The sequence below is a fragment of the Sciurus carolinensis genome, chromosome 11 (assembly GCF_902686445.1).
Source record: "Sciurus carolinensis chromosome 11, mSciCar1.2, whole genome shotgun sequence".
Classification (NCBI taxonomy): Eukaryota; Metazoa; Chordata; class Mammalia; order Rodentia; family Sciuridae; genus Sciurus; species Sciurus carolinensis.
In genome coordinates, this window is record NC_062223.1 from 129,722,868 (window position 1) to 129,745,138 (window position 22,271).

Below are 22,271 nucleotides of genomic sequence, written 5' to 3' on the forward strand. Positions count from 1 at the left end.
GCGCGGGGCAGGAAGAATGAGAGCTAGAGCGAGAGCTGCCGCCGCCGGCCGGGCGCGCTGGGCTTGCCCCGGAACTTGGCCCTACCTGCGCCCTGATCCCCCCGCGACCCCCGTGGCCCGCGGGCCATGGGAGTCGGCTGCCTGCAGGGATCACGTCTCTGAGACCCCAGACCCGCCACGGAGACCATGAAGAGCGATCGGACCCGCAAGGCCGGAGGGGGTCCAAAGGACTTTGGCACGGGACTCAAGTACAGCTCGCGGCAGGAGGTGGGCTAGGACCGGGGTCCGGGGCGCGCTGGGCGTCGAGAATTCAGCCCCTTGAGCCCCAGTGTCCAGCGCACGGCGCTTGGTCTGGGCCAGGCTCCACTCCATTGCCCGTTGGTGGCCCGGTCGCTGGGCGCACAGGTGGAATTTCCTGTTTGGCGGGTACCTGGCAGCCGGCGGCCGGGTGGGGTTGACCGGACCTTTGGTACCAGAGCTGCGGCGCACAGGCCACGGTGGAGGCGGGAAGCCCCAGGGGCCTGGAAGCTCTGAATCGCTCCCTCGGCCTGCCTTCCCTCTCGGTTCTTTCTCTGACTTGAAAAAAGAGACTCCGTGTCGGTCCCTCATTACCTTTGGATTATTAGTACACATCTGTTAGGAGCCAGGGCGCGGAGGCAGGGAGTAAGATTTGGGCGACGGAAAGGAGGTTTTGTGGGGCTTGGAGACTTGGCTCTCCTTGACCTTCGTAGGAATTTTTTTTTTTTTTTTTTTTTTTTTTCATTTTGGTCAAAAGGCACTTTGGGACCTTTGCTAAGAGTAATCGGGAGACCTAGAGCTTTCGGTGATATAGAGGGTGGAGTGCAGGTCTCCAGTGTTAGTTTTGCTTGTGCTTCCCCAAAAGGAGATGGAGCCCTTTGAGACGGTGACTGGGTAGGGGTGTGGGAGCACGTGCTTGAGTGTTTTGGAAGATACTGAAACAGGAAGCTTTTCGTTGGCCGGAAGAACAAGGAGAGAGATCTCTTGAAAGATCTCGAACTTTACATCTTAATGTACAGAGTCGGGGGAGGGGGTGTTAGTCACTTTATTGAAGGACACACCTAGGTAGGTGGCAGTGCCTAGGCAGGGCTAGCAGCCAGGACTCCCTCTCTACAGAGGGACCCCGGCAGGACCCCACTTTTCTTGGAAGGCACTGAATGAGTACGGAGAGGCAGATCGGTTTGGTGAGGGAAGTTGTTCCTGTGCAAATGAAGGACTTCCTCCCCTACCTCCTTTCCCTTTGTCCCCAGATCCGTTGTTTCTGGCTTTCAGTCAGGCCAGATTTTGGTGCCATCTCAAATTGATTCCTTTTCTTCAAGCAGCATTCTGACTTAGGGAGCATGCGGAACACAAGATTCTGGAGCTGTTGTGGGTACCTCCACCACACATACCAATTGAGGCTGGGCAACGTTTTTCTCCTCTTTTCAGCCCCAAAGGCTGGAGCTTCTGGTTGTGCCTCTGCTCTGCTGTGGAGCAGATTGACCTGTCCCTGCCTTCTCTTCCTTTCTGTAATTGGGGTGTTTGTGAATCCTTAATAATTGCCTAGTTGGGGCTCTAGACTCCTGCCTCAGCAGAGTGCCTACTCTTTGTTGTTTATTATTTCAGGGCTGTTTTTCTCCCCTCCCTCCATGTTTACCTTTCCTCTCTTCCCTTTCTGGGACTTTCCTGCTGACACTGGGAAAGTAGATCTTCCTGGAGTCTGAGTCCACCTTCCTCTTGGGGCCATCTCCTGGAGAGTACAGCATCCTCCCTTGATGGGGACTGTGTTGGATCTCCCTTCCCACTCTTCCCTGGGTTGCCCAACTTGTCTGGTCACCTCGGTTTTTTTCCCTTTGGTCCCTGCTTATTTTCTTCTGTGAGGCTCATCCATTCTCCACACCACTGGGTTTCTCCTTCCACTTTTGGTTCTGCTGTTTTCCTTCCTGTGACTCACTCTTTGTCTTCCCTCTTGCAGAGCTCCTTTGAACCAATTCTACATAGTTCTAGGCCAAGTACTAGTTAGGGGTGACTCTCAAAGACCAATACAATGTGGTTGTTTGTTTAAGGAACTTACAGCCTGGGGGAGTGATGCTAAGAGACCTGCAGAAAGTTCCATGGGGCCGTGTGTCTGGAAGGAAGTAGCCAAAGCTCATTTTCATTTCTTCTGGAAGTTTTCATATATTCTTCCCACCCCAAGCCTCACCAGAAATCTCACTCTCTGGGGTCACCTGGAATTGTTTGTGGCTGGGGTCTGCCTTGGCATATTCTCTGAACAGGAAGTGGGTGGGACTGCTGTCCCCTGGGTTTGTTCTCTTATGTCATCAAGTCATGCTGGGCCCCAGGAGCCCTGTTGCTTTTGGGTTTCGCATTCCTGAGCTGCTTCCATTCCTGGATCCCTGGTTGGTGGTACTTGGATCTGGCTGCCTTCTTCCTAATGCTGATGACCTCAGGCCCCTTTCCCCGCTGCTCCCATTGAGTGGGAAGTGGCCCTACTGTGCTGTGTTGCACTGTATTATTCTCTCTGGCCTCCAGGGCCTGTGTCTGGGATTGTGTGAGCACTGCCTTTGTGGGAGCAGGTGTGCAGGCGCCAGTTGTTACCACTATTAAGGTGAACTGGGAGGCCTGCCTCTCTGAGGAGCTAGGTCCCTGCTGAATATTTGGTGGTGGCTATGAAGCTGTTTTGACTTATACATATACAATCAGGTCTCAATTTCCTTAAGCAAGAGTCGGTTTCCCTAGCCACACGGGGAACCTGAGTTGGGGAATCCGATACTTTAAGGTCAGAATCAGGTGCTTGGGGGCCAGTCTGTACAGCCCTGGCTTTTTAGGGTCATCTGTTTATTAATTGGTCAAACATTCACCCATTCATTCAGTCTTTCATTGACATGAGACACTTACTTATAGGTACCCACCGCCTGAGTATGCACTGGGAAATAGCATTAACACAGTCCTGCCAGTCACATAGGGCCACCCTGTGTAGTATGGGATAATGGAGTTACATTCAGTATCATGAGTACTAGATTTTGGACAAGCCCTTAGGAGACTCAAGAGAGCATCTGTGTAACCCGGGCTGGAAGCCCTGCCTAGCCACTCCACCTCAGAAATGTTACCTAATTTCTCTAAGCTTCAGTTTCTTGTGACTGTAAAATGGAATGATGCATAAGTGCAGGTTTGTGGCAAGCAAGTATTCAAAGGGATACTTTTCATGAAAGCCCTTTATAAGTTTTTACACAGTGTTCAAATCATATAGTTTGAGTTTTGGAGTTGGAAAAGCTGTGGGATGAACAGGAAGTTGATCTAATAGTGGGATGCAAGTCAGGAGACTGAGAATCCCAGTTTTTTTTTTTTTGTGTGTGTGTGTGCTCGAGATTGAACCCAGGGATGCTTAACCACTGAATCACATCCCCAGTCCATTTTACTCTTAAAAAATTAAAAAAAAAATTTTTTTAGTTGTCAATGGAACTTTATTTTTATTTATTTATATGTGGTGTTGAGAATTGAACCAAGTGCCTCACACATGGTCAGCAAGTGCTGTACTAAACCTCAGCCCCATATTTTTTTTAAATTTAGAGACAGGATCTTACTAAGTTGCTGAGGAGGTTGCCAAGTTGCAGAAGCTTAGGTGTGGTGGAAAGTGAGAGGAACTATAGTGCAGGTGGTGAACAAAGAGAATCTGGAAGTGCTTGCAGGGAGGACTCATAGATCCTACCCTTGGAGGGGAAACCTGTCTTCTTCAGGGTGCTTTAGAGATTCTTCCCTCCACCATGGTCCTGGGAACGTCTTGAAATTCACAGCCTTTCTTTAAGAGTCTGGAAAACTGAAGCATAAGAGACAACCCTAGTTTGATGGCAAGCTTCTCTGGGTAAGAAGCCCAAGTTGCCTGCTACCAGTAGGCCTCATCAAATGGTGGTTCTGCTCAGAGCCAGAGCAGTGGCTTTGGGTGTCTTGTCATCACAAGCTGTAGAAGGAGAACCAACTGAGGCTCCCTCACCCTTGCCTCTGTGGCCAGTGGCCTCTCTCCCTCAGAATGCTGTGGTCCTGGAGTTCCCCTGGCTTCTCTCCCTTCTCTGGTCTGTGGTTCTGCCTAGGCTGTTGGCTCATGTCTCTCCTAAGACAGGAAGTCTGTTCTAGTGAAGGGGAGGGAGAATGTGACAGAGTCCTCAGGTAGCCCCGGTTCCAAATTATCTGTTACTGTTCCCGATACTGTGCATACTTGTAATGTTGCTAGCATTTATGAGCATTTATGTGTTAACTACCCCCTTAGAAGTAGTGCAACTGTCTCTCAATATCTGAGGGGAATTGGTGCCAGAATCCCTGATCTATGCCAAAATCTGAGGTACTCAAGTCCCTTATATAATGTAACACAGACAGTCATGCATTGCCTATGAGGGATATGCTGTGAGAACTTTGTGGGTAGTTGATTGGTGTGTGCAAACACCATAAAGTGTTAATACGCAAAACCCCATAATGTAACCTACCACATACCTAGGCTATATGGTATATACACAGTTGAATGTGTAGTCTGTTGTTGACTGAAATGTTACGTCACACGTGATTCTATGTGCAAAAATCCTGTGCACATCCTCTGGTATGCTTTGAATTATCTCTAGGTCACTTATAATCCCTGATGCAATGTAAATAGTTGTTGTGCTATATTATTTAGAGAGTATTGATAAAAAGAATCTGCACTTCTTCAGTACCGATGCAATTTAAAAAATATTTTCAATTCTCAATTGGTTGCATGCTCTAATGTAGTACTGGGGGATATGGCATATCGACTGCTATTATTATTATTATCTTTTTATAGGTGAGGAAAATGAAACTCAGAGAGTCTAATTAACTTGCACAAGGTCACAGGGCAGAACAGTAGTGGGGTCTAGGTTGGGACCCCGCTTGTCTGGCTCTGCTGTATTATACTTGGACTTTAACATACAAAACAGGTCTATCAGCCCAATAGGCTTAAGAAGGAATGGATTGCTATGGGTAAGAGTTCATTTGATTTGGTTAAGAAATTAGATTTCTCTTTTTGGGAGGTTTCTGAGATGCCTGGGGCTATGTTAGTAAAGCTGTTTGATAGTATGGAAATGAGAATAAAAACTTCCTGACTTTTCAGGAGTTCCCACACTAGTGGGCAGTGGTGAGAAGGGTGTTTGGCATTGGCTCAGAGTCTATGGGCAGAAATTCTTTATTAAGAGCTTTTCTATATTAAGAACTGTTCTAGAAATAGGTCCCAACTAAAAATTCTTCCTTGGGTGCTCACTCTTTCCATGTTTGCCCATTCTGTATGGACTTGTGATATGTTGAGTTTCCCCTGGAATCCTTGTGATAGTTGATTGATTGTTAAAAAGCTTGGATCCTTCCTTTTTTTTTTTTTTTTTTTTTTGATGCTGGCGATCGAACCCAGGGCCTTGTGCTTGCGAGACAAGCACTCTACCAACTGAGCTATTTCCCCAGCCCGGATCCTTCCTTTCTTTTGGCCCACATGAAAGATTCTGAGGTGCTGTTGGTGGTGATGATGATGGTGGTGGGAAGAAAGTGGAGAATATGACAGTCCTTTCCACCCTTCACTAAATATGTGCACTGCAGTTCATTATCTCGCTTGCTCCTTGTAGCAGCAATAGGAGGGAAGATGCCTAGTTTACGAAAGAGAATACTGAGATTCGGAGGGCTTGTGTAAGTGTTCCAAATGCTGTAAGAGGTAGAGCAAGAATTTAAACCTGATCTGTGTGACTTCAAAGCCTATGATCTTAACCACAATGCTATTATAAAACTGTATCCCAAAGACGTTGGTGATTGACGCACGTCCCCAGCAAAACCCCAGAACACATCATTAGAGAGTTGTGAGCACATAAAAAAAGAAATGGTGATCACCAGGCGCCAACACAAGTGTACCAAATCATCTCACTCCAAACTTGTCTGGTTTCCCTTTTGATGAGGTTACTTAGCTGGTAGATCAGGAGCTCAGCTGGAGGTATGAGTCCAACGATGTTTTAAACAACACATAGGTTTGTGTATCACGCACATGATTAAAAATCATGGTGAAAAATTTAGACTGAAAAAAAATTCACCCACCCAAGCCAACACGTCTTGTGCCTTGTTCCACTCCTTACTCTGTGTGTGTGCTTTGTCTAGTGTGTTGTTGTGCACATACCATCTGTGTCCTGGGGTTGGCCTGTCAGTCTACTAGATGTGGTAGAGGACTGGGGGCTGGAGGATCCTGAGATCTGGTAGTGTCTGATTGAGCAGTTGCGCCTAAGAAGGTCCCTCTGGGTGGTGGCTTTCCTCCTGGGTTCTGGGCCATTTCCTTTTTAGTGACGACTCAGGTGAGGACTTGGGAATCTTGCCTGTTACCTGTTGTGGATGACACCCAGCTGGGAGGGAAAGGTCGATACCTGGATGATTTAATTATGAGTCAGAAAAGAACCGGACAGCCTGAATGAGAGACTGCCATGAGCAGAACATGTCCTTCTGGGTTAGCAGTAAGAGCTTCACATACCACACCACCTTCAGTGCTGGGAACAGGAACACCTCCCTCCTGTGGTCCCCTTGAGGAGCTGGCTGTCTCTACCACAGGCGATCTAGAATTTAGAGTTGACGGCAATCACAGCAAAGGCCAGGCCGGTAATGGGGCTGCCCAAAATCTAAATGAAGTTTTTGCCCCTGGAGTTTTACTTGGTCATACCTGAAATAATTACTAAAAGACTAATATACTATAATATATTGAACACACACACACACACACACACACACACACACACACTCAAAGACTATTTGGCCAATTAAGGTGATTGACGGGGTTGGGGAGATAGCTCAGCGGGTAGAGTGCTTGTCTTACAAGCACAAGGCCTTGGGTTCAATCCCCAGCAACGGAAAAAAAAAATAAATAAATAAAAGGTGATTGACATAGTAAGAATTACGTAGGTATTAAATTCTTTTTTTTTTTTTGGTGCTGGGGATCAAATCCAGGGCCTTGTGCTTACAAGGCAAACACTCCACCAACTGAGCTATCTCCCCAGCCCCGTATTAAATTCTTACGTAGTAAGAATTTAAAAAAATGGAGAACTGTGCTTATGCATAGGCATTGTGACAGTTTGCTATTGTCTGTGCTTGTTTTCTAAAAAATGTTTTTGTTTATTTTCATTACAGAAGTTAGGGTTTTTTTTTTTTTTTTTTTTTTTAAATCAAACAGTGTAGAAATGTATAGCTCAGGAAGTGAAATTCTTCTGAATTCTTTCTAGATTTTAATCCCTGTAAATAGAGCTGTAGTTTGGATCTTAAGTATCCCAGAGGCCCATTGGGAGATGGTAGAAACTTTAAGAGGTGCATACAGCCTAGTGGGAGGTTTTGGGGTCACTAGGGACATGCCCTTAAAGGGGATTGTGGGGCCCCAGTTTCTCTTGTTTCTTCATGTCCCCACCATGAGGTGAGTGACTTTGCTCTGCCACTCATACCCACCACCATGTACCACCACAGGCCCAAAGCAAGCAGGCTGATAGGTCATGCACTGCTGCCTACAAAACTGTGAGCCAAAATAAACCTTTTATTTATTTATTTAAATTTAAAATTTTTAGTTGTAGATGGACACAATACCTTTATTTATTTATTATTTGTTTGTTTATTTATTTTATGTGGTGCTGAGGATTGAACCCAGTGCCTCACCTGTGCTAGGCGAGTGCTGTACCACTGAGCTACAACCCCAGCCCAACCTTTCGTTTTTATAAGTTGATTATCTTAGGTATTGTGTTACAGTAACAGAAAGCTGACTAACCAAATAGTTTCACTGATACTCTCCCACAAGCCTTCTATGCATATGCTAATGTTTATGAGGATGTTAATATATATGCATAGACATATTCTTTCCCAAATGAAATCATAATGTAATACCATTCTGCAGGTAAAACATGATTCTAACTAATAGATTCATCAATCCTGTATTAAATATCTAATCCATGCTGGGTTTATAGAGCAAAGATACAGTCTTCTTTTTTCCCTTTCCTCATCTGAGAAGAGATACCCCATACACTATGAAGGGGGGGAAGTAGCCATATGTAGTTGGCACTCGGTATCTGCATTCTGCATTTATGAATCCAACCAATCACCTATTGGAAATAGTTGGAAAAGAGTGGTCTATATTGAACTGTACGGATTTTTTCTTGTATTTATTCCCTGAGCAATACAGTATACCAACTATTTACATTATTAGTAATCTGAGATGATTTAAAGTATATGGGAGAATATGTGTAGGTTATATGCAAGCACTACATCATTTTATATAAGGGACTTGAGCATCTGCAGATTGTGGCATCCTCTGGGGTCCTGGAACCAATCTTCCTGTGGCTATGGATGGATGACTGTACTTTAACTTTTTGGATTTTTTCAGTCTATCTTAGTACTTCCATGTTAATTACCTACTCTTTGAAAAACCATTTTTGATTGCTGCATAAGCGTTTATCATTTGCTCTTATTTTCATTTTATTGCTGCTTGTGCTACTTGTCTGGATGAGGGAGGTAACTGATGAACAGATACCCTAGAGGCCATGTGGGTCAGGCTTCATGGAGTTATGCTATTGAATTCCAGGGGCTGAGGTAGTTGTGTTCATGGCAATATGACTAACAGTGAGGTTAAACCAGATAACCAGATGTTTAGAAAACACTGAACATTTAGAGGAATTGAGCATGGTTAGCCAGATCAAGAGAGAGCTTTAGGGCTGGGGAGATAGCTCAGTTGGTAGAGTGCTTGCCTTGCAAGCACAAGGCCCTGGGTTCGATCCCCAGCATCGGGGGGGGGAAAAAAAAAAAAGAGAGAGAGAGCTTTAGCACTAACATGGAGTATTTCTGGTGCTTCCCTGGGCAGGAGAAATTAGATTGATTCTGTTGCAATGCAGACTAGTGCTGAGGTCATCGCAGTGCCACAGTTTGGAGAAGCAGAACTTGCTAATGTCGATGCTTAATGAAACTACTATTTCCGCTATGAAGGATGGCCCCAGGAAGATGGGAGATGAACTGCTCTCCAAAATCTCTTCTGGAATTGGGTTCCAAGAGCCCTGAAGTTCTCGCCTTGCTCCTCTCTTTTTACTTCTATCACCAGAAATTCTGCTTTCCAGTTATGGACCTACGGGTCTCCCCAGCCCTCTCCTGGGGTAAGGGGTTTCCCTATTGCCTATTCAGTCATTTCACCCCAACATCATCTTAGATTTATAGCTCTGGGGACTGGGAGCCACAGATGTCTCCGGATCCAGTCAATTCTCAGAGACTGCAGGCAGATTAGGACTTTTCCACTAACTTCTGCAGATCCCAAAGCAGAAACGCATCACAGAATACTCCTCAACCATAAAAAAGAACATTGTCTAATTTATTGATAGATGTAATAGCTTAAATGAGTCACCAGGGAACTTTGTACAGTGAAAAAGGCCAACAGTCCTCAAATTCTATATATTATATGATTTATTTATATGACATTTTTAAAACAACCGAGTATTAGAACCAGAGGATGGATTAGTGGTTTTGGGGCTGAGGCGGGTGGGAGATGGGAGAGAGGTGAATGTTGTTACAAAAGGCAACTGGTCAACCCTTGTACTGGACCTGCTTGCAAGTTCGACTGTGGTAGCAGCTATAGGAACTTGTACAAGTGATAAAAGTGCGTGGAACTCACTATTCATGTAAGCACAAATACAAGTGAGACAAGCTGTCTGAATACCATCATGGGTATATCAGTATTGAGGTATGATAATACAGTTTTATGAGGTGTTACCATTGGGGAAAACTGGGTAGAAGGCACAGAAGAACTCTCGGTATTATTTCTTACAACTTCAAGGGATTCTACAATTATCTTAATAAAAGTTTCATTAATGAAAAATGCACTGAGCCATGGAATCAGAATATGGGTTCAGTGAAAAATCAAGAAAAGAATTAACATGCTACTGGTCATACCCTCCTCTTGTGTAGTTCCAGAGGATCTGGTGTCCTTCTGAAACTGTGCAGGAGGAAGGTGGGGTGGCTGGGATGGGAGAGGTGTCTTCTGTAAATAAGGACAGACTGGTGTGAACTTGGTAGGCTCTTCTGAGAGCCTGAGATAGAATTCTTTGGTTGGAATTTCCAAAAGAATATAGTGTCCTGGTGGTGGTGGTAGGTGGTGGGAAGGTGGGGCAGGAGAGCAAGAGACCAGGTAGAATCCAAAGTTGAATTGGTGACCCAGCCAGTTCTGCTACCAGAGAGCTCTGGAGGGGGCTTGTCAGCAGAGCTCCTTGGTGGGCATAGAACATTCGCTTCTTTTCCAGGGTGAGTTTGGGATACAGGTTTGGAAACTATTCCAGTGCCTGGCATTTACAGGATACTTCCAGCCTGCCCTGGGAGGCTACCTGGATCTGAACAAAGAGAAGTCCTTCAATCAATTCATCAATCAGTCATGAATCAATAGATTAGCATACTTGATGCCCTGGGCTCCATCCCCAGCACTACAGAACAATCAAGTGCCAACTCTGGGCAAGGTTGAGGGTGGAGGGAATGGAGGGGAAGAAGGTGGGAGAGGAGGCTCTCCTGGCTCTGAGTCAGGCTGGTTGGTTGGGCAGACTTTGACACAACCCTCCACCCCCAGGCCTGGGCTTCCGGGAAGATCTGCCAGGTCTTTAAAACAGCCCACACACAGAAGACTGGTACTGTGAAAGTTTTTGTTTTGTTTCAGCGTTTGTACTCCACCTGTTCCCACTGGACCTGAAGGAGAAATGGGACTGCATGGCCTTGGGCAGACGGAGGGGTGGTGGGTGGAGAAATAAAAAATCAAAGGGAGATACTAGGTAGGCCCCTGTCATTAGCAGAAATCAGCTTAATTATGTTCTGCAGCTAGTCTACCTGGAAGAGCACAAGGAGTCATTAATCCACTTTTAAGAGGGGGAGACAGGCACAGTGAGAAATATTTGCCCCAACAGGTCAGGGGTCTCAGCTCTGATCTTAACTAGGTCACACCCATCCTACTCCCCCCAAAAAGGAAAGAAGAGACTGTGTCAGGCTGCACTGCCAACAGTGGGTTCTTTGTCTCCATCAGGGCCTTGTTGCAGGGGTGTGTGGCTCCCATCTGGAAGCTGTGCAGGCAGGGTGGGCCCTGCTGGTTCTGGGAGGTGGAGACTGGTCCCAGGTATGAAACCTGCAGGAGCCGGCTGCTCCCTGGCAGAGAATCACAGCGTTTCTGTGTGGACAGTGTCCTCAGTAGACAGAGCCAGGTCCCTGGGGGACTTTCCTTCGCGATCTGGCTAGGTGTGGAGACTTGGTGTACTTCTTTAAGTGAGAGCTGTTGGCAGCCCAGGGGATCAGCTTTCTGTTCCCCTGATGGGTTGGGCTTATACATCTAAAGCAAATTCTGGATCCTCCTTGGGAGCCCCGTGCTCTCATTCATTTCTCAGTAGCTCTCTGCTGTTTGGGCAGCTGAGGAAAGTGATGGTCAAAGAGCAAAGGTGAGAGGGCTGAGTGGCAAAATGGTAAAAAGGTTTGGAGAGCTCAGTGTCCTCCTGGAAGCTGGAGCTGGGAGTGTCTGTGTCTGTGGAAACTGATGACAGCCCCAGGGACTTTTGGAATGATGTTATAACCGATGGTGGGAGGTTCCCCAGGGCAAGGAAGTAAAACCCAACTCCATACAGCAGGTACCTTGCATCTTAGGTGGTTGCTTAAAATAGTCCAGCCTGACTGATGAATCTGGAAGCCTCTTCTCACTGGTGATGGGAAGTGGATGAGCCGGGCAGGCAGCCTCCTGCAAACTGGAAATGGTAGGTGGAATTTCTCAAACTCTCAGGTTCCTAAGAATGATCTGGTGCACTTGTTAAAAATGTCAGATCCCAGGGGTGGGGTTGTAGCTCAGTGGTAGAGTGCTTGCCCCTCTTGTTTGAGGCACTGGGTTTGTTTCTCAGCACCACATAAAAATAAATAAAGGTTTTGTGTCCATCTACAACTAAAAAAAAAACTTAAAAAATATGTCATATCCCAGGCCCTGCCCCTGACCAGTATATCATCGTCTCCAGGGAGAGGGGTTTGGGAATCTAGATGCTAAACAAGCCTTGTGTTTGTAGTTTATTCATTCATTCATTCATTTTTTTTTTTTTTTTTTTTTTGTGATATTGAGGATCTAACTCAGGGGTCCTCTGCAACTGAGCTACATCTCTAGCCCTTTTTATTTTTTATTTTGAGACAGGGTCTCACCAAGTTGCCAAGGCTGGCCTTAAATTTGTGATCCTCCTGCCTTAGCCTCCCAGTTATTGGGATTATACATGTGTGCCACTGCACCCAGCTAGTTTTATTTTTATTATCATTCATGGCTGGATAAGTCTGGAAAATGCTGGGTGGTATAAGCATAGAGAATTATAGCCTCAATGGACTTCTTGAGAATCTATCTTGAAAGATTATTTGTCCTGGGTTGTGGAGAGGGTGGGAGGATTCCAAAGTGGGCCTTCTTTTCCCTTCTCATTTGTCTCTCAGTCATCCCTGTGTTCTCTGGATTAGACCTCTGCTAGGCACTGGACTTTGATGGTGGTGAGTTGGGTGAAGTCCCCACCCTTAGGAGCTTGCAGGTGACAGGCTGCTCCCTGTACACAGCTGCTTAAGTACCCCTGTGACTGCTGGTTTAATTGGAGAGACCCCATCTAAGCTGGGCCTCTCCCAACTGGAGACCACCTTTTTAATACAGGTGTGCCTCTGGGGTGTTGTGGATTCGATTTCAGAATATCCCAGTAGAAAGTCACATGAAATATTTGGGTTTCCCAATATATAAAATTTATGCACTCAGTCTACTGATGTGCAATAGCATTCTATCTAAGAATCCAATATACAGACTTAAATGGTAACAGAGCTGGGGCTGTGGCTTAGAGGAAGTGTTCTTGCCTATCATGTGTGAGGCACTGGGTTTGATCCTCAGCACACATGGAGGGAAGGAAGGAAGGAAGATCAAAGGCCCATGGACAACTTAAAAAAAAAAATGGTAACAATCATTTGAGCTGTTGGAAAAATGGTGCTCATAGACCTGCTATGTACAGTATTGCCACAACCTTCTATTTTAAAGTGTCGGGCTGGGGATATAGCTCAGTTGGTAGAGTGCCTACCTCACAAACACAAGGCCCTGGGTTTAAATCCCCAGCACTGCAAAACAAAACAAACAAACAAAAAAACAAAACAAAACTGAAAGTGTCACAATATCTGTGAAGCGCAGTAACGTGAGGTGTAATAAAATGAGGTATGGCTGCCATCAGCAACTGGATGAAGAGGACTTTCTCTGACTTTACCTCTGGTATCCCACATCTGTACTCGGCACTGTCCAGATGACAAATATGACAGTTCGAATTTGGAGGTCCTTCTTTGTGCAGTCATCGGAGGTGGCCTCCAACCATGCAGGTTTCAGGGGACTCGGCCACGTACTATCTGGAGTTGGCACTTAGAGTTGGCTGTTAGAGTTGGTCATGCTGATTGATCTTCCCCTTGAGCAGAGGGAGCATCTTTGATGTGTTATAAAATACTTCTCACCTGGAGAAACATCACTGGTGTTCAGTCCGTACTCTCCTTTCTTGCTGAAACAATCACAAGGATTTTATTGCCCCCAATGGTGGTGACGATGTTGTGGAATTGAGATGTGTTCCATCTGGTTGGGTAGATACATTGAGTCATTGAATATGCAAGAGAAGAACATCTGCCACACATCAGGGACAGTTGGCAGTGGCACATGAATCCATCAACCCTTGTCCTGATCTCAGGTCAGAGCCACACACCTGTGTCTTCAGCCAGTGACATCACATCTGCCCCTTGACCTTGATCTCTAGCAGCAGATGCAGGTTACTCTTTGTCTTGTGATTGCCTTTAATGGTCCCTCCCTGGAGTCTAAGTTACTTCTCAGGTTTTCAGGATCATCCCCTGCCTTCCCAGCAGATCACACCCACCTTAGTTAAATAAGGAACAATCTTAAAAAAAAAAAAGTCTGAAGATTTATTTTGTCCCTCACCTGTTTTGGTTGGTGTCTCATGTGAATTTTGGATAGTTAGTAGTAGTTTTGCTGTTTATAAATGTAGTCACCAGGGCTGAAGTTGTGGCTCAGTGGAAAAGCGCTTGCCTAGCATGTGTGAGTCACTGGGTTCAATCCTTCGCAACACATAAAAATAAACAAAGGTATTGTGTCTATCTATAACTAAAAAATATTTTAAAAAAATTAATGTATTCACTAGTTGCTTTTCTCTAATGAGCACCACATTATGAGCTATCATTGGCAAATTCTTACTTTGGATTTGCTTGTCCCAGAGCTGGAGGGGAGGAGTCATGGTCTTTGGAGAGTTTGTGGCCCAGTGATGGGTGTAGTAGTGAATGCTAGGAACTAGGAGAGTTCCTATCAGTGGGAGGATCCTTTTGTTGATTGGGACAGAGTTTTATTTGTTCTGCTTTTAGCTTTCATTTTAGCTTTCAGCCCAAGTTAGTTTCTTATTTAATGGGAATGGTATGACCATAGCCTTTTTCCTACATTTAGTAAATAAAATATACTTTTTTTGGTCTTCTATAAAGCAGTTGTGTTTTTAACAAGCATTGACCTTGAAGAACACATACTGCTTGCACTACTGGGCTAAAATCTACAGAAAATAATGATATGCTCCAAGGTTGCTATATCCCTTCTTGGGTTTCTCGGCCTGTTCAGGAAGTTGATTGAGAATGGCACTAATTAGATCTCATCCCCCAACCTGCTCCCTGCATTCTCCTTCATCTCACCAAGGTTTTTACTCAGTGCGTACTCCAAATACTTTATTCCCATCCATCCTCCTGGAAGTCATTCCTTGCTTTTTTGTCTCAGTGGCCTAGAACTATGTTGTGTTTCTGGGGACTCAGGCCAGAGCCCAACTAGAGTTGGCCGTAGGAAGAGGCCACCATGGTTATGTGGCCCCTATCCATGTTTATGGTAAGCCAGCACCTGGTTTCATAGCATTGTGTTTTGTATGTGCACCTGTGGATGTTTACTTTTAAGAAAGAAACAGAGGCAAAAGCAGGCGCAGGTGAACTTTCTCTTCTTTCGGCTCTATGGCCACATAGATTATGTGTGCAATTAAACCAGGGTGGATGGGAGCTCCCTGAGTCCTCCTCCTCCTCCCTCTGCATCTCCCCTGCACTGGCTCTGGGGCCTGTGTCTAAAGCCCCGCCTAGGAGTTGATGGGCTTGGCTCCTGTTCCAGCTTTGCTGCTTTACTAACTACTATCTTCATGACCTTGGATAGGTCACTCCCTCTTGCTACACCTCAGTTTCCTTATCAAAAAAAAAAAAAAAAAAGATGGGATTATGCAAGACAGTTATTATGCCTGAAAATGGAGTTGAGAGTTAGGACTATAAAAGGAAGCAAGCTAGTTACTGATTAAACAGTTGTTTCTGGACTGAGTGGAGCCCCAGAATTCATACTTGCTTCTGGAAGTTGACCACCTGGGGAGGCAGAAAACCAGGGTCAAATCCTGGATCTGCCATGAGTGCTGTGTGACTTTGCAAAAGCATCATTTCTCCCTGCCTTTCCTGTAAGTCAGGGGGTGATTTTGCCAGTCTTCTTATTTTTTTTTCTTCTTCTTATGTATTTCATGTTAATTAACTTACTTAAGTACCTAGAAGAGCATAAAACATGTACAAATTCCTGACAAAATAATTTAAGTTTTTTTTGAAAGCTCCATATGCCTGTTAAATGAGGAGAATAAACATAAGTTCATAGAAAATTTTCTGGCATTTGATCTGTTAACATTTTGATATGTATTTTTATATGTGCATATATGTTTTATAGATTTCTATACTTACAGTTGAGACCAATAGGGCCAGTCTTGAATGATTGGCAGGATTCAAGTGAGGGTCAGGAAAGGAAATAGTTGAAAAATTACTTTGTAATTTGAAAATACATTCTAAACATAGAACTTACTATATTCTTATGTTTCTTTTTTGTTGTTTGTTTTTGAGGTAGGGTCTTGCTATGTTGCCCAGGTTAGTCTCAAAATTCCTGGACTCAATGATCTGGCATAACAAGTACATGCGATAGTGCCTGGCTTGTTACATTTCTTACACACACACACACACACACACACACACACGCACACACACACACACAAAACCAAAAAAACCCCATCTGTGCAGAGTTCAGATGAAGCCTTTTTTTTATCTTTCTTACTGAGGGCCATTCAACATTTAAAGAAAACTATAGCCTGAGAGAGAAAGGCTAAGACAAAGTCCAAAGATAATCTTACCAAAAAAAAAAAAATTAATGGCCAAATGTAAAACCTAAAGCCATAAAATTGCTAGAAGAAAACAGGAGAAAGTCTGTGGTGTAGGCAAAGATTTCTTAGATACAGCATCTAAACTGCAAACCCTAAGAGAAAAATGTGACAAATTACACTTCATCAAAATAAAAATACCTTCAAAAGATATTGTTAAGGGAATGAAAACACAGGCCACGGAAGGAGAAGATCTTTGTAAAGTATATGAATAACACGTATTCAGAATACCTGTAAAGACCTCTCAAAACTCAATAATGGAAAAATAAGCAAGCCAATGAAAATACTGGCAAAAGATTTGGAAAACACTTTCACCAAAGATGAAAAACCAAGGGCAATTGAGCACGTGAGAAGATGATCACTATCGTGAGTCATTAGAGAAAAGCCACTGGAAACCACAGGAAACTGTTGTATGTTTAGTAAAATGGCTAAAATTAAATACTGTCTGTACTGAGTACTAGATGTGGTGGGGAGCAATGAGAATTCTCAGGCACTGCTGGTGACCATGCAAAAGGGTACAATCACTTTGTAAAACAGTTTCTGTGGTTCTTTAAAAAGTTAAACATATAGCTATCATACAAACTTGCTATTCCCCTGCTAGGTAATTACCCAAGAGAAATAAGGGCATATTCCAATACAGAGACTCATATAGGAGTACTTATAGCAAAACTGGAGACAATCCAATGTCCATAACAGGTGAACAGGGATCCATGCACAGGATAGTGCTCAAGAGTAAAGAGGAATGCAGTATTGATGCAGGCATGAATCTCAAAATAATTTGTGCTGAGTAGAAGAAACCAGACAGAAAAGAGTGCCTATTATATTATTCTACTTACACAAAGTCATAGAAAAAGCATATTAATCGTTAGTGACAGTAATTGGATGAGTGGCTGCTTGGGGCAGGAAAGGGAATCAGGGAGGAACAGGAGGAAGCTCTGAAAGGTGATGGTTATATTGATTATTTTGATTGTGTGGATGATTTTGTGGGAATATAGATATATTTGTCCCAAACTGTACGCTTTGAATATGTATAGTTTATTTTATGTCAGTTATACCTCAGTGAAGCTATTTTAAAAATTAAAAAAGAAGGTTTGCAAGAGCAAGTTTAAAAGCATTCCCAGAAAAGAACCAAATGATGAAGAGATGTAAAATATAGGAGAGAGAGGGGAAAAACAAAAAACAAAGACAAAAACGACAGAAGTGTACAGTATCCACTCCTTGTCCTTGTTCTGAAATTTCGTCATGACATTTTTAGTCTTTTATGTTTTTGCATTTATCTTTCTTACCATTCAGTAAGCCCTTTGAACCTAAAGATTCATGCATCTCTTCTGATTTGAGAAATACCCCTTGGGTATTTCTTTGGTAACTGTCCTCTTCTCTGCCAGGAATTGGGCTCAGGTTTTATTTACTTATTTTTGTGGTGCTGAGGATTGAACTCAGGGGTTTGCAAATATTCTGCCACTGAACCACACCCCAGCCATTGGGCTCAGGTATTACAGAAGATAGGAGTGAGACAAGGAAATGCATTGTTAGAAATTCCCAAATCCTCATCTCTGCCCAAGCAAAGAGACAGCTGTCCCCGACCCCCAGATCCCTGTAGTAGAGGGAAGGAAGAGTCTGTAGAAAAGGAATCAGAATATCTGGACTCATCGACATCAGGTCAGAGGAAGGCTATATGAGGAGTGGAAAGGAGAATGAGTTTTTTCTCCTACCTGTTCTTGAATGCTGGGAGATTAGAAAATTATATGTTCTCTGGAGCAATTAAACCATCCCATGGAAAGATCTACACAGACTAATCATTGGGTATGCCCAGTAAAATAATCTGGCTGAGCTTCCAAAAAGCCTTTACGACCTCATTTCTAAATGTGAATGAACAACCAAGGATCCTCAGGCATTTGTGGAAAGTCTTCAACATGAGAGGTACTCAATAGAAATAAAATGATGAGAAGATTTTGCATCCATGAAACAAATACAAGAGGAAAATTCAGAAACTCTTGGATATTGAAATTTTGACAGCAAAAATGAAAAACTTTATAGGAAGGTTAAAGATAATATGATAGCTAATGCAGAGAAAGGATAAAGTATAGGATCAATATAATAAGAATTGAAGACAGGGGAATTTCTAAATTCAAAGGATTTACAGAGAGTTTAGCATCATGAAATGTCCATCCTGGAGGCTTTAAGGGAAAGACAACAAAGTCATTAAACATGAGATACTGGACTTATAACATTGTAATATAAAATTGTAATATTTATAAAATTGTAATATTTATATTACAATTATAAAATTGTAATATTTCTCAAAAGCAAAATTAGGAGCAGAAAGACAATGGAGCTTTTAAAATTCTAAGTGAAAATATTTTAAGTCTATCATTCTGTACTTAGCTGAACTATCAACAAATGTGAGTATAGAATTAATTTTTTTTTTTTTTTTTTTTTTTTTTGTACCAGGAATTGAACTCAGGGGTGCTTAACCACTGAGTCACATCCCCAACCCTTTAAAAAAATATTTTATTTAGAGACAGAGCCTTGCTAAGTTGCTGAGGCTCCTGCCTCAGCCTCCCAAGCTGCTGGAATTACAGGTATGTGCCACCACATCCAGCTCCAGAGTTAAAATTTTCAGAAACATGGAAGTGTCAAAAATGTGCTCAGGAAGGTACTAATGTAGGTATTTTTATGAAAATGCTATAAGCCAGAGATTAAGATGTGGAATTTTGGGAATAGGGGCTTCAGTTTGAGACAGAGATGAAGGAAATCCCCAGGGTGATGGTGAAGAAGATCCAGAAAATCGCTATGAGAAAGGACAGAGGACTCCAGGGGAAGGCTGTCAGGAAGAAAATAAAATAGTAGGTTATTTGACAGTATGTAGGAGATGTAGAATATTATGGAAATCTTAGAGATTATACATAGAGAGTTGTGTATATGTTAAGAAGAAACCCAAGTAAATGAAAATTTGCAGCAAGAAAAACAAATAAATTATACAGGAAAGAAAACTTAATAGCAAATGGTATTTTCACAGTTTAATAATGAAAGTAATGAAAACACAATATGGATATAATTTTTTATATCCATAGATCCTAGAACTTTTGGGAGGATGGGGGGGAGAAAGGGAAGGAAGGACATTAAAATTCAAATTATCAAAATAGGAAATCAGTTAATGATATTTTAAGTAGATGAATTAAGACATAGCGGTGTTAGTATATGCTTCGGAATATGGAAACAATCAGCTTGAATGTATTTGGAGTGTCTATCTCTGGGGTGTGGCTCTGTATGTGGTATTAGGTAGTCATAAGCATAAGCAATTAGGAAGCTAAAATTAGACTTATAAATATCCCAAGGTGGCAGGAGTGGGGAGAATCTTTCATAGCGGTGTGTTAATCTATGATGTGAAGATGTGACAAATCAAGAAATAGCAGTTCAAGTATATAATGTATCATCAGGAAACTGTTTAAAGTGATGACATCTGTGGAATTTGGAGTGGGGCTGTTGCTGTCATAAGCCCCTTTGGAGTGGGTATGAGGTAGTTGAACATAAAACACCACACCAAAAAAGCACAGCCCCTCTGCAGAATTGAGCACCAGTGTATGCTTTGGGGAGGAATCTTGCCCATCTGTCAAGGGCCCCTGGGACACCCCTCCTGCCCCTCTCCATCTTCATGTCCCCCCATCCTGGATACCCCTGAGCAGGGAGGAGCCCAGAGAAGCTGCCATACTGTTTGTCGGAACTTTCGCTTGTTTGCTTTCATGCATGGGTGTGGATTCCAGGAGAAAGCGGACTTTCCATGTCCACTTGGGGTCCTGGCTTAAAAGCAGAGTGGTTTGTTCCTTTATGGCACTGCAGAGCTGCCCAGGCTTAGTGCCTTGTTTTCCTTTTGACTGGTTAAACATTGGCAGGGACAAGGCTACTGGGTAGGGTGTGCAGTTTCCATGCCACCCACAGGCTCCTGGCCTGGTGATCTTGGGACTGAATCTAATAGGGTGGCATTGAGGTAGGTGAGGACTGGCCTTACAAGTCACTTCAGAGACTCCACAGTGCCAATCATGGCTTTGAGCTTACCTCCACCCTGTATGAAAGACGATTCGTGGTAATTGAGACCCTCGGTGACTGGGTTTAGATTGCCCTTCATTTCAATTAAACGAGCAATTCTTAAGTGATTCGTGCCTACCTGGATGCTGGGATGTGTGTATGGGAGGGCTTCCCTCACTTTCCTCCACTAGGGTGATGGGTTCACATCTTGGAGCAGGCAGTCTTGGCAGAGTGGTTGACAGGGTTGTTGTGGATGACCTCTCCCTCTCAGCCCAGCCCTGACTTTTTCTCCAAGGCAGACCTCACAAAATGTCAATGTTCTTCTCCAACGTGGCTGAGAGGCTTTTGGTGTGAGAGTTTCTGAATTCCAGTGCATCTTTCTGTTCAGAACATGAATGGCTTCGAGGAAGGTGTGGAGTTTTTGCCGGTGAACAATGCCAAGAAGGTGGAGAAGCGGGGCCCTAGGCGCTGGCTGCTGTTGGTGGCCCTGCTGATTGGCTGCCTCTTGCTCTCCCTTGTGGTTGGCTTGCTGGTGTGGCACTTCCAGTGTGAGTACAGCTATGGGGAGGGTGATGCAGGGGTGGCTCTCCTTCTTCCCAGGGGCCACCAGTGGTGGACATGAGAAAAAGAATGGGGGAAGGGTAGAGGAGTGCTCTCAGGCGCCATCTCCCTGGGCTCTTTTGAACCATGATGGGTAGTGATGAGTTACTGGTCAGAGTTGGCCCCTCCCCACCCTCACTCCCCCAGGAGCTAAGGGTAGCTGTGGGTGGGTGGTGGGGACAGGTGGAGGCAGTACCACTGCCCATGACCGCTCTCCTGACCTGGCACAGACCGGAATGTGAGGGTCCAGAAGGTCTTCAATGGCTACCTGAGGATCACAAATGAAAACTTTGTGGATGCTTATGAGAACTCCAACTCCACTGAGTTTAAAAACCTGGCCAAGAAGGTGAAGGAAGCGGTGAGTCTAAACCCTGGGGAGGGAACCCTGCCAGCTGCTCTCTGTCCTGGGTCCCTAGCCCCAGCAAGTAGAAAGGACACGTCTCATCTTTGCTCCAAGGTCCTTAGGCTGGGGAGTAATGTAGAATGGGGCTCAGGTCCCAGGAGGGGAGGGAGCAACCTGGGCTCAGGAAAGGGGTTATTACTATTCTTTGACTTACTGTGAGTCTTGTCCCCTCCCCTTCAGCTGAAGCTGTTATACAGTGAAGTCCCTGTCCTGGGCCCCTACCATAAGAAGTCTGTTGTAACTGCCTTCAGGTGGGTGCTGGGATGGTCCCTGGCCTGTCTTGGAATGGGATCAGTGTGCGGTAGTGTGTGGGACAAAATGCCTGGTACCCTAGGGTATGATAAAGCTGAAAGCCTTGGCTTGTAGGGCCAAGGTGATCCCTTATTCTATCCTTTGTGCAAGTGATCAACATGCTTGATTCTTCTGTCTCCAAGGCAGGGATGGCCACAACAGTGTTGGTAGGAGGAAGTGCACAAATGCACGTGGATTGCTTTGCATAGTGCCAGCCATGTGAGCTGCATTCAGGAAGGACAGTGATTATTTTTCCAAACTTGCCTTTGAGGGAGTTGGGTGCATGGGAAGGCTTCCATGCAAATAGACCTCTTTTTTTTTTTAAATTCATTTTTATTATAAACAAATGGGATATATCTTGTTTCTCTGTTTGTACATGAAGTAGAGGCATACCATTTGTGTAATCATACATTTACCTAGGGTAATAGTTTTTGATTCATTCTGTTATTTTTTTTCTCCCCCCAGCCCCTCCCACCCCTCTTATCCCTCTATAGAGTCCCTCCTTCCTCCATTCTTGCCCCCTTCCCACCCCCTATATGTGTCATCATCCGCTTAAAATCCCAATGACGTGCCTTACAGAAATAGAGCAAGCAATCTTGAAATTCATCTGGAAGAATAAGAAACCCAGAATAGTTAAAGCAATCCTTAGCAGGAAGAGTGAAGCAGGGGGTATTGCAATACCAGACCTTCAACTATACTACAAA

General features: G+C 44.1%; 1 protein-coding gene across 1 annotated transcript in view; it reads left to right on the forward strand.

Annotated features, from left to right (window-relative positions):
- The window catches only part of St14 (ST14 transmembrane serine protease matriptase), a 44,318-nt gene continuing 22,047 nt past the window's right edge, over positions 1–22,271 (forward strand). Inside the window, exons 1-4 of the mRNA XM_047518157.1 lie at positions 1–267; positions 20,662–20,821; positions 21,104–21,231; positions 21,457–21,527. Coding sequence (XP_047374113.1) covers positions 187–267; positions 20,662–20,821; positions 21,104–21,231; positions 21,457–21,527 — 440 coding nt within the window. The 5' untranslated portion in view covers positions 1–186. The remainder of the gene's footprint in view (positions 268–20,661; positions 20,822–21,103; positions 21,232–21,456; positions 21,528–22,271) is intronic.